Source organism: Tupaia chinensis, unplaced genomic scaffold, assembly GCF_000334495.1.
Source record: "Tupaia chinensis unplaced genomic scaffold, TupChi_1.0 Scaffold000313_1, whole genome shotgun sequence".
Classification (NCBI taxonomy): Eukaryota; Metazoa; Chordata; class Mammalia; order Scandentia; family Tupaiidae; genus Tupaia; species Tupaia belangeri.
The window spans coordinates 304,326-323,440 of NW_006159806.1; the positions used below are offsets into that span (position 1 = coordinate 304,326).

The following is a 19,115-nucleotide window of genomic DNA, read 5'->3' on the forward strand; positions in this document are numbered from 1 at the left end:
TCCAGTGAACATCTCTTCAAATGAGGGTTATTTAAGACTTCTACAACCGAACAGAGTAGGATGATAAAAAAAAAGGAAGGAACAAAGAAAGACAAAGAGGGGCAAACAGGGAGTGAAGAGGATGAGAAAATCTTAAATATAGATAAACAAATTTCAAGATGCCAAGGGGAAAATAGCTTTAAAAAAAAAAATCACGAAACCAAGAACTTACCCAAAGTATATTGGGCAGGTGGGGGACAAAAAACAAGCAATAAACAACCCTTGGGACAAATTAAATCTTTAAAACAAGAACAAAATCAAAGTTCTCATCGTGCTGTTCTAAACCAGCTAGGACTCACGGTATCTCTAGCAGGGGCTTTGCGGAGTGATACAGCGAAGCACGTTCGTGCATCTGGCCACCTGGACAAGGACGCTAGCAGAGATGAGACCCCCAAGAATTCCTTCTACCCCATGTAATTTAGCATGGCCAAGCAGGTGTCCTGGCTGGATATATAAAGCCTTTTGCTTGTCCGAATAGTGAAGAGAGCTATTGACATGGCAGTTACAAGCTCGTATCAACCTCAAAGACAGCACCCTGTAAGGACGGTTCCCCAGCATAAAGCCCTGTGGCTCACTGTGCAGATGATGCAGAATCATCTTTATACCTGCATATTTGGCAATGAAGAGCTCTCTACTCTGCCAAGTACCAGTACCTGGTGAGACACACACAGGTGTGAACATGTGCATGCAACTGTCCTTCAGAAAGAGGGCAAGTGGGCACAGGGCAGAAAAAAAAAATCCACTTTGAGGAAAGAGAAACAAATGATGCAAGTTTTTGCCACTTGGTAATTTAGAGAATGGGAGATGGACTGCTAATGGCGCATCAGTTTGAAATCGTTCTCAAGTCCAAACATTTAAAATATCTCCTAACAATCGACACTGAGTTTTAGTATCTTTCTCTTCCAAAATTGTAGTAGTTTTGGGGACCAGCAGATGGCATAATGGTTATATCACTGGACTCCCACATAGTCTAACGTGGTTCAAGTCCTGGACCCAGCGGCTTAAACTCACACCGGGCGCGTGAGTGTGCATGCCCAAGATCCCGAGAGAAGACTGGAGGAGAAGGGACTATGGCATGGGCATCCCCCCTGGGGAGTGATTTCTTGCTTTCTGTCTCTCTGTCTGTCTCTGTCTTTCTGGTGAGAGCATGTTCCCTATAGCAAAAACCTCTCAAGAAAAAATAAAGAAAAAAATCGAAATTCTAACTGATTTATTTAAATGGAAGGCAACAAATTATAAGTCATCACACTTTGGAAGTAAACGTTAAATATCATACCTTAGGTTTTTTTTTGTTTTGTTTTGTTTTGTTTTGTTTTTAGAGGTTTTTGCTATAGGGTGCTTGCGCTTGCTTGAAAGACAGAGAAAGAGACAGAGAGACAAAAAGCAAAAAATCACCCCAAGGGGGATGGCCACTGCAATTCCTTCTCCTCCACTCTCCTCTCGGGATCTTGGGCATGCACGCACATGCACCTCACGTGAATTTAAACCACCGGGTCCAGGATTCAAACCGTGGTGCACTATGTGGGAGTCCAGTGACGTAATCATTATGCCATCTGCTGGTCTCCATACCTTAGTTTTAAAGCATTATGCTGACTAGTCTCATGTTCACTACTTATGAATTTTTGAAGTAAAACTTGTATATAGTTAAGCATAATAAAACTTTCTATTTCACAGAAACACCTCTGTATGATTAGATTTCTAAAAATCCCAAACTCCTGGCAAACTGGGCACTATCTACAGGACAGAGCATATTTCCTGTGAATGCCTGTCCTTCAGATAATTCATTTCTTTTTTGTCTAATTTATTTGTAATTATTAAGTAGATAGTATGGGAGTTCCAAACCAAAGTCCTTATAAGTACAAAATACTATATTGGGAGAAAAGACATGATCAACTGAAAGTCTTTATGTATTTTTTAATTGGCAGAGGGCATATATAGTCAGAGAAAGAGAAGCAGAAAAAGGGAGACAGCACCCCCACAATGGGGCATGGTCACACCACAATCCCTTCTTCATTGCTCTGTCCTGTTGGGATGTGGGGTGTGTGTATACACGTGCCTGGCGTGTCTTCCAAACTGCTAGGGATGAGACTCACACTGTGGTCAGCCGTGTGGGAGGCACTCCCTTAATTCATAGCTCACAGGACTGGTCAAACAACCGAAAGCCTTCAAAGGACAGAGCAAATATATGATCTGATTTTTTTTACTAAATAAAACTATATTCAAATGTTATACTTGCCGTCATTGTATTTACCAATTCTCCAACTAGCCCAACTATAAAACTAGAGTCATCTAATTTTCCTTTACTTTTCATTTATTTTAAATGCCTGCAGAAGGAGAGGCACACACAAGAAGGAGAACAAAGCACCCCCAGTAGGGCGTGGGCATGCCACCGTCCTTTTCCCAGTTGCCAGCTAAGTTCTCCATCTGATCAACATCCTGGCCTGTGTGCATGTGCCCAGAGTTTTTTCAAGCCACTGAGGCTGGTGCCTGAACCCTGTTTGGCCACGTGGGATCTGGCTTCCTCTGAGTGAGGCTTAACCACTGTGCATGGGGTGCCCCCCCCCCTTTTAAAGTAGCTCTTCGATATAGTTATCTTAGTTGACCTCCAGCTGTGATCTGGGTCATGTCACTGCACAGTATCATCAACTGTGCTGTGTCTGGTGATAGTCGTTAACACAGGTGGCATTGGGAATGCTACTAATAGTCCTCTAGTATTGTTGGTGGGTCCATGTCACATGAAAAAGAGAAATGAACATGGATTCTAGGGACTCAATCACTGATTTTTAAATATGACGATTTCAGAGGCTATGATTTACCTAGCTGAATATTTACGTGTGTGTATCTTTACCCTTATACTCTTGTGCAAAGTTACCCCAAACCTACTTTGGTTGGAAAGTCACTTAAAATGCAGCTTACCTTGAAACATCACCTTTGCTATTTTGCAAAGGGTCTAACTACCTGTCCTTAAAAGTCATTCTTTTAGGTTAAGGCAGTTTTCCTAGAAAGATTGGTTAAGGCAGTGGCCCCTAACCTTTTTGGCCCCAAGGACCAATTTGAAGGACGGCAATTTTTCCATGAACTACAGGTGACAGGGGGCTGGGATTTGGGGATGATTCGATCTCATTACTTTTACTGTGTACTTTATTTCTATTGCTGTATTATTACATTGTAATATACAATGAAATAATTATACAGCTCACCATAATGCAGAATCAGAGGGAGCCTTGAGCTTGTTTTCTTGCAACTAGATGTTTTTGAAACTCATTTTGGCTAGGGTTAGCTTGTGGGCTTACCAGCACTATCCCTGAGACATGGATGCAGTATGGGGAAGAGATGTGGATAGAAGTGGTAATGAAATAACGGGCAGGTTGTGCATGGACTACCGTGTCCAATTGTGACTTAAAGCCTGCCACCAGGCTGCAGCTTAATTATCACTTACCACTCACAGATAGAGTTGCAAACAATTGATTTAGTACGGTCTCTGTGTAGTCAAACCTCTCTGCTGATATTAATCTGTATCTGCAGCCACTCCCCAGTGCTAGCATCACTGCCTCAGCTCCAACTTAGATCATCAGGCATTAGATTCTCACAAGAAGCATGCAACCTAGATCCCTCGCATGTGCAGTTCACAACAGGGTTCACACTCCTATGAGAATCTAACACTGCTGCAGATCCAAGAGGAGGCGGAGCTGAGGCAGTAATGCAGTGATGGACAGTGGCTCTGAGTATCCATGAAGCTTCACTGCTCACCCACCACTCACCTCCTGGTGTGTGGCTTGCTTCTTAACAGGCCATAGATGGGTACTTAGGTTGAGGACCCCTGGATTAAAGGATACCCATTACCCAAGTGCTATATGTAATTAGCCCACTAAACATCTACTGAACATAAAAGTACAGATTAGTTTCTCAAATCAGTTAGCTGTCACTTCAAGGAGGAAAGAAGTGAAAAATGTCTGAAAGCATGAGACACAGCAAAGTTTTGAGGTGACAAAGTACACGTGTACCATTAGGCACAGGTTTAGAGATGGTGCTGGAGGCCTCAGGAGCCATGGGAGGACTGGCCCACTATAAAGATCAGCATTGACCAGAAGACAGACTTCACAAAAAGTCCCCAGATGCAGCCTTGCCTTGCCTTTGCTTCTCGTAACGCCTTCCATCAGGGATCAGATGAGCACCCGTGTGCCATTTGGGCCACTGCAGCTACCCAGGCCACAGGCAGAGCATGCGCTCTCATCTGAGTGTTGCAACAGTGTGGAAGCCAGAGCAGATATGCTTTAAGGCTGGATGGCAGTAAGAGAGAAAATGCCAGGTAAAGAAAAGTGAGTTGGCCCTGCCTAATATAAGACCCTCTAGCAGGGGCATTAGAGGAAAAAAACTGTAGAAACAATGTTTATAACACCCAGAAGCTGAACTGCTACCTCAAGGTGCTACAAGCATGGTTTACCACTATTGCTAGGGTAAGCTCATTTGGACTAAAAGACTAATGGACAATTTCAGAAATAATGACCCTGAGTTTCTAGACTGTAACTTTCAATAGTAATTAAAAGTAAATGAAAACATCAGGTGAAAATAATTACTAGGAACTAAGTGCACAGGTTGGCCAAAGACAAAGGGGCAAATTTCAAGTTAGGAAGCAAAGTTTCCTACGGTAATGAGTGGTGGCTCTTCTGTTTCCAGTAGCACCAGGTACTGAGTGCTTCAGAGGTCTAAGTCTATTTGATTCTCAAACAATCCTAAGAGGTGGGGTCTACTAACACAACCGACCCTCTTTGTTGAATGAAGGAGTAGACTCAGAGAGGTAAAGTGACTTGCCCAGGTTACCCAGAGAGTGAGTGGCAGAGTTAGGATTCGAACCTATGCAGTTGGGCATGGGAGCCTATTTCTGACCCAAGTACTATGCTGAGCCAGGCTGCCTTTGAATGTCCCAGCTGGGCCCATCAAAACACAGCAAGAGGAAGTTAATATAGAAAAAAGAGAATGAAAGTATTATCCAAAGCATATATAAAGGTAAGCAAAATAAAATGGGTAAGTGAATAATGAACTAAACAACCCCCTCCAACCGTCAAAAGTCATTTTCTGTTGTTATCCCAGGTGGAAAAATGCTAAACTAAAAAAGCTTAACTTAAAAATATATATATATTTTGGACAAGCCGGCAGGTAGTGTGGTAGTTAAGGGCACTGGACTCCCACATGGCTGACCATGGTTCGAGTCCCAAACTTGGTGGCTTGCTTTCTCAATTTCTTTCTTTCTCTCTCTGTCTCTCTCTCACCCCCTCTCTGGTCAAATTAAAATAAATAAATATAAAATAATACTTTAAAATGAAAATGTTTTGGGACCAGTAGATGGCGTAATGGTTATGTCACTGGACTTCTACACAGTGACCATGGTTTGAGTCTTGGTCCCAGTGGCTTAAAACTCATGTCAGGTGCATATGCATGCAGATCCAAAATCCCGAGGAGAGAATGGAGGAGAAGGGACTGCAGTGTGGCCATCCCCCTGGGGCAGGGGCAGTGATTTCTCACTTTCTGTCTCTGTCTGTCTGTGTTTCTCTGGAGAGCATACATGCCCTACTCTTTAAAAAAAAAAAAAAAAAGTCCAATTAAAGTAATAAAGGCGGGACCAGCAGTTGGCATAATGGCTATGTCGCTGGACTCCCATGTAGCCGAGTCCCGGGTCTGGTGGCTTAAACTCACGCTGGGCACAAGTGCATGCGTGCCTGAGATCCCAAGAGGAGAAGAATGGAGGAGAAAGGATTGTGCCATGGCCATCCCCCACCCCCAGGGGGTGATTTTTTTGCTTTCTGTCTCTCTGTCTCTCTCTGTCTTTCTGGTGATAGCAAAAACCTCTCAAAAAAAAGAAAAAGTAATAAAGGCATTATCCACCATAAATGACTATTTTTTACTGTCCTGACATTTACCAATAAAAAATTCCAGACTACTGTCTCTCACATCACATGCCTCTCATGCCACCAGTATTGTCGGTGTAACTAAGTCCATATTTGTAATTTGAAGTCCTAGAACGAGTTTTTAATTTCATGAAATGAAAGGTAATTTTAATGGAAAGGTAAATTTAATTGTGGAAATAACCAAATGGTCAAGATACTTAAAGATGGTGACGTAACTGTCCATTTCTGTCATCCCATTTCAGTCAGTAGTTTTCACATAAATTCTTCCCCTCCAACCTTCTCCCACAAATTCAGTAAATTACCTACACGGGATGTTAAGACTTGTATCTAACATCTCATTCGGGAAAGAAGCTGGCTCTCTGGGGCACCAACGGCTATCAGAATGTATTGGTTTTCCAAGCACCAAGAATGAGTTAGCGTAGAAATAGCGAGCCACAGCGAGGGGCAGGAGAATACAGTTCTGATGAGCCATACCTAGCTCCTTCTGAATGTTGTCAGGGACGCCTGTAATAGTCTTTCTCCTTTTGACTTTCTTCGGTCGTCTTACCAGAGTGTCTGTGTATATTAGAGACCGCCGAAGGCTGGCCTGGCGATCGAAATTCTCCCCTAATGTAGAGTAGTAGAACAAGCAAAGCAAGGTTATTTTTGAGCGAGCTGACACCATGCACTCTCTTCCAGAAGCTCGTTGTAAAATGATAAGAAGGTATTAATAATGATGTTAGCCAGTCATGTGATGATGAATGCTGAAGGGCGAAAAAGGAAGGAAAAGCACGTTATCACCATAAGGCTGTTTTCCAACTTCTCCATGTTTGCCCTTCCAAAGGGAGCACCTTGAGCTCATTTTCAAATGAGCTGAAGTAGCAAATGCGGACTGGTTAATAACACACTGGAAGAGTGATCGTGCTGTATCAAATGTGAGGCATTTGAGGAGTACGTTGCATAGGTCTTCCGGTCACTGAAGTTACTCTGGACATCAGCATGAATGCAGGGATGGCAGTGAATATATTTTATTCATCTGGTCATCCTGCAGAGACCAATATAATGTCTGTCTGTGTGATGAAACAAATAACCATTCTTGGATGAAGAACTGTTTCTTCAATCAAGAAGGCTGAGAGTTTGCATGGATTGTGGCCATTATGATGATGCAAAATACAACAACAGTGAACAATTTGAAAGCCTTATAATGATAAAGTACTTTTATAACAATGAGCCCCAGTGGCATTGCTGCTGTTGAAGCTGAACAGTTTCTCTTTGGTTCATAATTACTTTTTTGTTTATCTGGTTTTTGTGTGTTTTTTTTTTTTTAAGCTTTTTTCAAAGGGTGCGTGTGCTCACCAGAGAGAGACAGAGAGAGGGAAAGTGAGAAATCATCCCCCAGGGGGGATGGCCATGCTACGATCCCTTCTCTCCCATTCTTCTCCTGGGATTTTTGGGCAAGCACGCACATGTGCCCAGCTTTATTTCAAGTTGCCGGATCCAGGGCTCAAACTGCAGTTGGTCATATGAGAGTCCAGTGCCTTAACAACCACACCACCCGCTGACCCCTATAGTTACTCTTTAAAAGTCCATCTTAATTCAGACATTTCATGTGATATTGCCATAAAACCCAGAGTACCACATCCACAGGACTTTTTTCTTTTTAGAGTGTACTCCTGTGTGATTAACACAGGGAAACCATAAAACATGCAGTTTGTAACAATAGCAGTGTTACAAACTGGTCTGGTCTGCTTTAAAGTATTTGCCAGTTTAATTTTAAAAAGTTTGTATAGAATTGACCTTTTTAAATGATTATTCTCCTCAAAAAGAGAGGAAATATATACATATATATATAAATATTATACACACACACACACATACATACACACACATACAAACATAAGGCTCTTTGTCGAAAATTATATATATGGTAATATCCTTGATTTGATTACCACACATTGCATGTTTGCTTTGAAGTATCATACTGAACACCATAAAGATGTACAATAATTAAATGTAAATAAGCAATTATAACATAAAATTTGAAAAAATGCATATATACACAAAAGTTACAAACTTCTGTTACTGTGTGCAGAATATTCACTCTTTTGAGCAATACTGATACATTTAAAGTAGGTATGTTGTGGACAATGTAATTCCTATTTTAATAGGAATTGTGGATGTTATCTGATCAAAACAGGGTAAAAAATCTGAATGCTCAAAATACATTTTATCTAATATAGAACAAAGACAAATGCTGGCAAACTCGCAAATGCTTGCAACCTTTGTTGCTACTGGAGCAAAATAGAAATGACTGAGAGAAGGCCTTGAATACCAGAAGGTACCACTGCTGTGAAAAATGGGTCACTAAGTGCAATGGTATAAATGGAGCTGGTAAGGGGCAAGTCGTGACTTCAGTGGCTCATTACTTTCCTGCAGCAGAGGGGGAAAAAAAGGTTCCTTGTATGAAGACATTACAAATGGACAAAACATTAATAGAAAGTTGCATTTAGTCTCTGGTTTTGCTTCCTAGACAAAAACAAAAGATAAAATCACCCTAGCTCCAAGGGAATTCAGAACAAATGAAGATGACCATCAAAGACTTATACCATTAAAGGCAACAAACTGTGCCTTTCCTTTGACCTGAAAAAGACTGACTCGTCTACATATTTTGAGGCAGGGACCATGACTCACGTACCTTAGCAACCCCTACGGCACTCAGCCAGTGCCTCACACACGGCAGGTATTTAATAAATACCGTCTGAATTTAATCACTCCCTTTCACTGAAAACTGGCGTTAGTTAGTCAGGATTACAATGTAGAAATAAGCCCAGATAGCTCAAATAGCAGTACAGAGCCAGTTGTAAACATTGTGTCAGTATATTTATGCTATACTTATCTTCCAGGTGGAAGAGCTGTTGTCCTACATGGCAGATCATGGAACATGTACATTGTAAACATTTCTCTTCTCTTTAACTCAGAACATGCCAAGTATCCACAGGACTATCACTAATGGGATTAAATTCATTTTCAAGCCAGCAGCTCACTGTGCTAATGTTCTACCTCTATGCCTGGTGGGTTTAATCCTGGGTTTGAAATCATATGAACACTTATTGGCATTTTTCCCCCTGCTGGGCCTTACTGAAAATCAGACTAAAAGATCAATATCCACCCTGAATAATGATCACATGAAAATTCCCAAGGGGAAGCTACATTTTTTATCTCAAAAGAACTTGTAGGACTTAGGAAATTAAGGAGCAGGAAAGCTATATAACCTATGTCAATTCGACACACCCAAAGTAAAAATTTTAAATGTATCGCTTTATATACAATTAGAAAAACTGTTTAAGAAATATGTGTGTATATGTGAAAACACAAATGTAGAAGATGGATTGATAACTATGTAATTAGGCATTATATTTAATTTTAACGATTTCTGCAAAATGTTAATCACTCAATTAAAAGTAAATTGCATTTTGACATAAATTATACTGTTCATTTCTTTATTGTCATTCACCTTTCCTGTGTGGTATTCTAAAGACCTTCTTTTAAACTCTATGACCCACTTGGTCATCAAACAGGAACAAATTAAAGCTCAAAGATTGACACTTCTGTTCTGACAATGCAATTCATTGCAAATAATTCTTTATGCCTAAAACTCTAGTTAAATCTCCTAATCTCAAGATAATGCATTTCACCCTAATTCCACTAAGAATTACCGTATTTCATAGCAGTCTTATCTTATAATATTACTTCAGAGGCATTTAATGATATATAATGTAATTACATTTCTGCTGCTTTAAATCATACACTGTAATTCATTTTCTTATAGAAAATATGCAACCATATATTTCATCAAATAAAAACACTATACTTTGTTATGAATGATACCAATAAAAATAATCCTTAAACAAATGTGGCCTAGGTAATAAGAAACACATTTGGTAAGAGCAACAAATGTTATTAGAAAAAAGAAAGGATTAAATGCCATGCTACTTGTTACAGTTTAAATAAAATAAATGTGAAAAAATCCGACATGAAACTGAAAATAATTCATATATGTATTTGTTAATGGATGTGGAATTAAAAAAAAAATAGTTCCAGCTGTAATTTCTAACCCTGACAGGTTTTAAAAAATACCTTCAGTAACTGTAAAATGCTATTAGCCCCTTAGAGCTCACCAATGCCAAGGTACAAAGCTTTCTGACAGCATTGTTCCCAGAAACATAGCAAGAAGGCTATAAATTTCCACCCTAACTGCTGATGAAAATTCATCCTTTGGGTCACCTGATTATTTTAGGATTGGGCCCAACGAGCCATGCTTTGTAGGGTCTGATTACCAATGATGACTACTGGCTATCTATTTCTGTTAAACACACAGGATAATGGATGAAGCTATTAATTCTTAACATGTCTATTTTGAACTTTGTATCCTCCCCAAACCATTGACCTTCTTTGCTGGCTATAGAAATGATTAATTAGGAAAAGGTTGTTATCTTTTTAGCACTTCTTCTAAGTTAGAGAAAAATGGTCTTTGAGTTTCATGTGCCTTCTTACTTGTCACCTTAATTATTCCAAATGATTAAAAGCTAAGTATAATATCCCACAAGAACTTGAATTTCAGGTTTGGCAGTTAATATTTATATCCAGGCTAGTGGAACATATCCTAAAAATTACATATTTTGGAAAGAATGGGTTTTTATTGGAAGATTGTGGAATTCAAATTATAGCAATCAAATACAACTTTATCATCCTATTAAGTTTTTTTATAATGCTTTTATAATTATTAATTTACTCAATATTTTTTATTTCAAGTGATGTTCCCCTTTTCCTACTTGAGAAAACAAGATGGGAAATATCACAAAATGATTATTTCTTTGCTTCTATATATGTTAATAAGGGAAATGTGAGTTCATAGTATTTTTCTTACCCAGAACCACATTTAGAAGATGTCCTACATAATCAACATCTTATTTAAAAGGAAATCAATTTTTAAAAAGACACTCTTTAATGACTGGACACAAACCTTTGGAGACATAGTCTTCTGACCTAACGAGCAATGGATATTTACATGCGCACACATGCGTGGTTTTAGTACTCCCTTCATTGCATTAAGCATTCCCTTCTTTGCTTAAAGAGCAGGAAGCCAGACCACAGCTATTCACCTTTGATGCAGAAATAAACACTAAGAGCACATAACAACGAAAAGCCACAGTCATTCTCCCCAGTGCACTCTGAACATGCCTGCCTGGCAAAGCCTACCCGTGATGTTAATAGGAACCACATCCGCCTGGACTGTTCGGGCTTGCTGTCGCATCTTCTCTTCTGGTGTTGGCAGGGGAAGTGACTTGGTCCAGTTCGTCTGCGTATTGAGGTCAGAGAAGTCACTTGAGGTTGGCGTTTTAGGTCTCCTGATGGAAACAAGTCTTTCCTCTTCGGATGAAGAAAGAGAACACTGCAAAGAAAAAGAAAGAGGCACGGTGTGTGAATAGCTGGCAGGAAGGCTGAAACATACATTTCTTATTATAAACAATTAGACTGCTTTAGAGGAACCAAAAAGACAAGAGACAGAAACAAAAAGATGGTTCCACCGAAGAACAGAAGTGATGGTTCAACAAAAAGGCCCTCTTGAACGTGGCCACTCTAAATGTGACTCCCAGCAGCCTCAGTCTGGAAACCGCGAGGACTGCAAAAGGTTTTGCTGACCCACAAAACCTGCTAAGTTTTTCCTATATTTCCAGTGGTCAGAGAGCTTACGGATTTAGCCTAACACTAGAAGCCCCGAGAAACATCATCATGGCTAGGGCCGTTGGCTTCCATTTTTATTAAAATTTTGTTTTGCTCCAAGTCATTTCTAGCCTCCCTCTTATTTCCTTTCAGCTCTGACCTCAAGGAACATTTCGAAAATGATAGAGCTATTGCTGTTCAACTGTTTGTGCTCTTTTGAAACCATTTATACGGCAAAAATCAGTGTGAAATTGTAAATCACAAGGAGCGGACTGAAGCTCTGCTCTGAGGCTTATCAGAATTCCATGAAAACATTTCTAGCAGTGTCTGTTCTGATACAGATGAACATCCTAACTGAAGGGCCCTTCTTCAATACCTTTCTTTCCGTAACACCTTAAAAGGTGTAAGCCAGAAAGTTGTGTTGGCAAGCATTTTATGACAGACTTCACCATGGCAGCTGTTCCGTGACAAGAAGCTGCAAGGAGTCTAAATGACTGCGGTGTGCTTGGGGACACCAACAGAAGGTCATTGATGTGTGTGGAGAAAGGGAAGTCTGTAATATACAATAAATGCATAAGGATTTCTCTTTAGGTCTAAAGCATTTAGACTGAGCTACCACTGATGAACGTAAGACTTTGAAAAAGAATTTTACTTGCGGGAACCAGCAGTTAGTGTAATGGCTATGTCACTGGACTCCCACATAGTCGACCACAGTTTGCGTCCTGGACCTGGTGGCTTAAAACTCACGCCGGGCGCGTGTGCGTGCGTGCCCAAGATCCCAAGAGGAAAATGGAGGAGAAGGGATTGCGGCGTGACTATCCCCCCTGGGGGGTGATTTCTCGCTTTCTGCCTCTACGTCTCTCTCTGTCTGTTCTGGTGAGCGCATGCGCTCTATAGCGGGGGACCTCTCCAAAAAAAGAATTTTACTTGGGCCAGCAGGTGGCGCTGGACTCCCACATGCTCAACTGCATTTCAAATCCCAGACCTGGCAACTTGCTTTCTTACTCCCCCCCCCTCCCATGACTATAGCAAGTTTAAATGAATAGTATTAATAATAAATAAAATAATTCATTCTTTTTTAAGAGGTTTTTGCATTAGGGTGCACGTGCTCTCAAGAAAGAGACAGGGTGAGGGAGAAGGTGAGAGGGAAAGTGAGAAATCAGTCCGAGGGGGGATGGCCATGCCACAGGCCCTTCTCCATTTTCTTCCTGGGATCTTGGGCAAGCATGCACTCATGCCCAGCGTGATTTTCAAGCCACCAGGTCTGGGACTTGGCCATGTGGGAGTCCAGCGATGTAACCGCTACACCATCTGCTGGCCCAAAATAATTCTTAAAAAAAAAAAAAAAAAAAGTTTTACTGAAGGACAGTCACTGAACCTTCCCAAAGGGAACACCTGTGTAACTAGAACCCAGAGGAATGCAAATGTCCCCCCAAGTATTGACCTCTACAGAAAAGTAACTGCTGTCCAGACATCTAACACCACAGCTTTGTTTTGCCTGTATTTGAACTCTATATAAAAGGAATCGTACTGCCTGTTCTTTTGTGATGTCTGTCTTTCTTTCAACATTATGTCTCGGAGGATTTATCAATTTCTAAAAAGCATGGTTTGGGCCAGCCTCATGTACAATGAATGGTAAGGGGCTGGATCCCATGTGGTTGGACATCATTCAAGGTCCAGCCCTGGTGGCTAGAAAAAACATGCTGGATACATGTAAGTGTAAGCCCAAGTTCCTGGTGGGATGGAGAAATGGAGAAAAAAGATTGTGGCATGACCACAGTCCATTAAGGGATGTTTTCTGTGTGTGTGTGTGTGTGTGTGTCTCTCTCTCTCTCTCTGGTGAGAGCACATATCTACTGGCAATTGGACAGGAAAAGCATGCTTTCATGTTTTTCTGGATTCAATGTAAGTTGCTAAGAGTGTACAAGTAAGAAACACACAGAAATGCTTTGGTTAGAAATCTCAAACCCAAGAACATCATTATTATTGCTTATTATTAACAAAATTATCTTGCTACAAAATATCTGTACTAATTCTTCAACTATAAGAGTTTCACAAATCTACAATAAACAACACAAAAGCTAATTAAAATGATGTGGTGTTGGGAAAAGGCCCTAGATTAAGAATCCAAAGATCTGAGACTGGTTGTAAGCTTTGATGTTTCCTTTGCTGTAAGATGAGGCTGTACTGCTTACCTCTGTTGTAGCCACCAAGGGACTCTTTGGCCCCCATGAGATGATAAATGTGTAGTTGTGGATGGATGTTAAATTTTTGGATACGGGGGATGGCAGACGGCATGGTAATTAGGGTACTGGACTCACATGGCTATGGTTTGAGTCCTGGACTTGGTGTCTTGCTTTCTAACTTTCACTTTCTCTCTCTGGTCAAATTAAATAATAACAACAACAACAAATGGAATCAAATGAATAATTCCTTTTTTTTTAAGATTTTTTTTTTTGGAGAGATTTTCACTGTAGGGCGCGTGCGCTCACCAGACAGACAGAGAGAGACATAGAGACAGAAAGCGAGAACTCACCCCCCAGGGGGGATGGTCACACCGCAATCCCTTCTCCTCCATTCTCCTCTCGGGATCTTGGGTACGCACGCACACGCGCCCGGCGTGAGTTTTAAGCCACCGGGGCCGGGACACGAACCGCGGTCGACTACGTGGGAGTCCAGCGACATAGCCATTATGCTTACTGCTGGTTCCCAAGAATTATTTTTTATTTTAAATTTATTTATTATTTGATTTTAATTTGACCAGTAACTGAGACAGAGCAGGAAGAGAGAAAGAGAGAGAGAGAGAGGAAAAGTGAGAAAGCAAACTGCCAGGTTCAGGACTTGAACCACAGTTAGCCACGTGGGTGTCCAGCGTCCTTAACCATCATGCCACCTGCCAGCCCCGATAAATAATTATTTAAAAAAAAAACTTGGATATGAAGGCAGTAGTTATATAAATAGACTTTGGAAAAGCAAAATCATCAATTGGCAAGTAGTCATTTTTTTCTTTTACTACAAGGATATCAACTGTAATAAGAGCATTGTGGAAATTAAAATATAAATCATATAATTAGATATTTCACATTTTTGCTTTATATTCTTAGTACATAAAGCATATAAAGTGATCTAGTCTCTTTTCTAACAAAAGAAAATATGAAATAATATTCATGAATTAAACTGAGAAATACATTCAGTTTATAAACTGAGCATATGGGGCCAGTCCCATAGTGTAGGGGTTAAGTGCTGTGCAGACGAAGCCAGATCTCACATGGCCAACTGGGGTTCAAGTCCCAGCCCAGTTAGCTTTGTGCCGGGTGTGTGTACCCAGGATTCTGACAGGATGGAGAACTGGAGGAAGGGGCACTGCAGCATGACTGAGCCCCACTGGTTAGGAAGGAGATTCTCTCTCGGCTCCTCTCTGATGTGCGTGCAAGCACCCTCTAGCATTTAAAAATAAAAGTTTAAACTGGCATAAGGTACTGGCATCTTGTTATGATATTAAATTACTATATCCATTCATATTTGATCTGATTCTGATTAAAGTAGTTACAACCCACACAGATCCTTGAAAGACAAACGAAGGGATTTTTCCTTTAGCCAAACCACACATAATTGACACCAATCAACTGTTTCCAGACTCTCTGCAGTTGTGACAGTCTTGCTAAGTTTAACTTACAATATATATTCTCTACCCTTAAGGTGCAGGTACATATACAGAGATCTAAGTGCATTAACATTTATTCTATTTGATAATTTCATGGCAGTTTGGGGAAAGGCCACATGTGTAAGGCTGAATCTCAATTTAGTAAGTTAGGTTACTCCAATTTTCCAATATACATACATGCACAGAAATAAATTCTCAGGGATCTTGAAATATAGTCTAAGTTTTGAAGGCAATAAGAAGCAAATCCTAAATAAAAATGCTTTTTTAAAAAATTAAGCTTCAGGGACCAGCAGTTAGCATAATGGCTATGTTGCTGCACTCCTATGTAGCCAACCACGGTTCGCGTCCCGGACCTGGTGGCTTAAACCTCACGCCAGGCACGTGTGCGTGCGTGCATGCTCAAGATCCCGAGAGGAGAATGGAGGAGAAGGGACTGCGGTGTGGCCATTCCCCCAGGGGGGTGATTTCTTGCTTTCTAGCTCTCTGTCTCTCTCTGTCTTTCTGGTGAGTGCACACACCCTGTAACAAAATCCCCTCCAAAAAAAAATTAAGCTTCAGAGAGATGGAGAATAATACACCAACTGTGGCGAGGGCTCCCTCTTCTGTGTGACGTCTGTCCACCAGGGAGCAGGGTGCAGACCTGTAAGTATCTCAGTGGCGTTCATCAGCCCCAGTGACCTACTTTCTGACTGACTGATAGTGTCAGAATCGATTGCTCTCACAATGAAACAGCACTCATGTCCCCGTAGCCTCCAGTCTCCGTTGCCATGTTGCCATGGGGTGATCACCGGGGATTGCTTCAGTATAACAACAACAAAGAGAATCCATTTTATCAAGTGCTCCTTTTTCTGGCAAAAGCATTTCCCAGACCAATAGGGCACAGATAAAGTTATATGCAAATGTAACTATTATATACTTCCTTAATCTCCTAATGAGAACAAAATCACCGCTGCTCGATGGCAGCACATACCATCACTGCTCCATTAAGACGGCCTGGTGGGGCAAGATGGTGGCACAGCCGTGTCACAACTGGACTCACGTGGGAAGTCCCTGATTTGTGCCTCCTGCTCATTCATGCTGGGCATGTATACATGTGCCCAACTGGGTGGGTGAAGTTGGGGGACGGGTCACAACACGAGGACTCTCTTGGGGTGCCTTTCTGTTTATCTCTCTCGCAGAAGAAATAAAATACACTTTAAAAAATAAGGTGGATACGTAATGCTCTAGATTATTTTATTAGTTTCTTTATACACACACACACACATATCTATACACATAGATACATAATAGATACTTGTGTGTAAGTTTCTTTCTCTCTCTTTCTCTCTCTCTACACACACACACACACACACACATACACATGCACACGGGTCAGAAGGTCACAGTACTGGATCCCACATGGCTGATTCCATATTCAAGTCCCAGACCCGGCAGCTTGAAAAAAATTCCAGGTGCCATGGAGTGCCCAAAAATCTCAGAAGGGGGATGGAGAAAGGATTGTGGAGTGGTCATCTCCCTACTGGGGGTTATTTTTCACTTTCCGTCCCTCTCTATCTCTCTCCAGCAACCATATATGCCCTATAGCAAAAACCTATTTTAAAAATAATACAAACATGCTACATCCTTAGAAACTCAATTTACTATTGATACTAATTCCTATGAGTTTGCTGGGCAAGTCAAGAAATGAAACCATTAAATATTTAAGAACATTCAAGATCAGAAGTTTTAAAATCTGGGGCCAGCAGGTGGCGTGGTGGTTGAGGCATTGGACTCCCACACCCCCTCCCCCATGAGTGTCTCTCTCTCTCTGGCCAAATTAAAATAAATGAATAAACAGGGGCCAGTAGGTGGTATGGTGGTTAAGGGTGCTTGAGTCCCGCATGGCTGACCATGGTGGGAATCCTGGACCTAGAGGCTTGCTTTCTCACTGTCTGTCTCTCTCTATCTCACTCTGTTCCTCTCTGGTCAAATTCAAACAAACAAACAAATAAACAAATCAGTTTGCAGCAAATGCAATTTTGCCATAGGGCGGGCGCCACCACGCCCCCAGCAAATGCAATCTTCCACACTAGCTTACTTTTAAAAAAATTTGGTCTAGATATTTTATACCCAGTAAAATCAATTTTGAAATAATTTTTGGGGGGACCAGCAGTTGGTGTAACGGTTATGTTGCTGGACACCTACGTAGTCAATCATGGTTTGAGTCCCAGACCTAGAGGCTTAAAACTCACACCAGGCACATGCACCCGTGCCCAAAATCCGTAGAGAATGGAGAACGGATTGCATGTAGCAATCCCCCCAGGGAATGATTTCTCACTTTCTGTCTCCCTGTCTCCTTCTGTCTCTCTGGTGAGTGCATACACCATATACCAAAAATCTCTCTCTCTCTCAAAAAAGGGAAATATATACTTTTATATTCATTATTTATATTTAATCACCATACACCTTTACAGTGTATGGTGTTTTAATGATTTTTTTTTTTTTTTTTGAGGATGGCCATACCACAATCCCTTCTCCTCCATTCTCTTCTCAGGATTTTGGACAACACACACACACACACACACACACACACACACACACACACCCTGCATGAGTTTTAAGCCACTGGGTCCAGGACTCAAACTGTGGTCGACTATGTGGGAGTCCAGAGATGTAACCATTTCACCATCTGCTAGTCCCCTACTCCACCTCTTCTAACAGTCTATTTTTCACACAGAAGCCAAAGAGATCCTTATTCAATGTATTGTAGATCTTATTGGTCCTCTGATCAACCCCTCCAAACTCCTGACTGTGACCTATAAGATCTCACGTGATCTACCAACTGGCCGATTGTTCTGACTGTTCTCTTACGTATTCTTCTCCAGTCACACTGTTCTCCATGCAGCTCTGTGTATATTCCACATACACTCCTGCCTCAGGGACTTTGCACTTGCTGTGCTAAAATGCACTTCCTGCAGACACCCACATAGGTAGCACCTTCTTATCTTCAGATATTAACTCGAGAGTTAACATATATCTTGCTGATTTATCTTAGGTGTGTCTCCCACAAGAATACAAGTTCCATGAGGTTTTAAATCAAAATTGCATAGAAAACTGTATCAAAATTTTAGCTAAACAATAGTACCTAATTGCTATAGGACATGCCTTGGGTTGAGGACTTTATAAAAACTGTTATGTCATTTCATTTTAATAGAATATGTCTTGTTTAATAAGGATATAGAAGCGAGCATGTGGCATAGTGGTTAAGGCACTGAACTCCCACATGGCCAAACAAGGTTCGAATCCCTGACCCAGTGACTTAAAACTCACAACAAGCAAACAAACAAATAAATAAATGTAAAAAAAAAATAAATAAAAATATAGGACCAGCAGTTGGTGGAATGGTTATGTCACTGGACTCCCACGTAGTCAACTGCAGTTCAAGTCCCAGATCTGGTGGCTTAAACTCATGCTGGGCATATGTGCCTGTATGCCCAAGATCCTGAGAGGAGAGTGGGGGAGAAGGGATTGCGGTGTGGCCATCCCCCTGGGAGGGTGGGTATTTCTTGCTTTCTGTCTCTATGTCTCTCTCTGTCTTTCTGGCAAGCGTACACACCTATAGCAAAAATCTCTCCAAATAAATAGGGAAATAAATAAATAAGGAAATAGATAGATAGCTAGATAAGGAAATGGAGGTTTAGAGGAGTAATAACATCTCTTTTTGAAAGTTTACAAGTGACCAGCTGGAATTAGACCCCAGACCAGACTCTAAAGTCTCCACTGTGAAATAGTATAAAGTAACAACTTGGCATTATTTATAATAA

The 19,115-nt window shown here is 41.0% G+C and overlaps 1 protein-coding gene across 1 annotated transcript in view; it reads right to left on the reverse strand.

Moving 5' to 3' along the window:
- The window catches only part of NHSL1 (NHS like 1), a gene marked incomplete in the record, with an annotated part of 73,643 nt that overhangs the window by 3,591 nt on the left and 50,937 nt on the right, over positions 1-19,115 (reverse strand). The window contains 2 exon segments of the mRNA XM_027772896.1: positions 6,420-6,551; positions 11,184-11,376. Of these exon segments, the coding sequence (XP_027628697.1) occupies positions 6,420-6,551; positions 11,184-11,376 (325 nt within the window).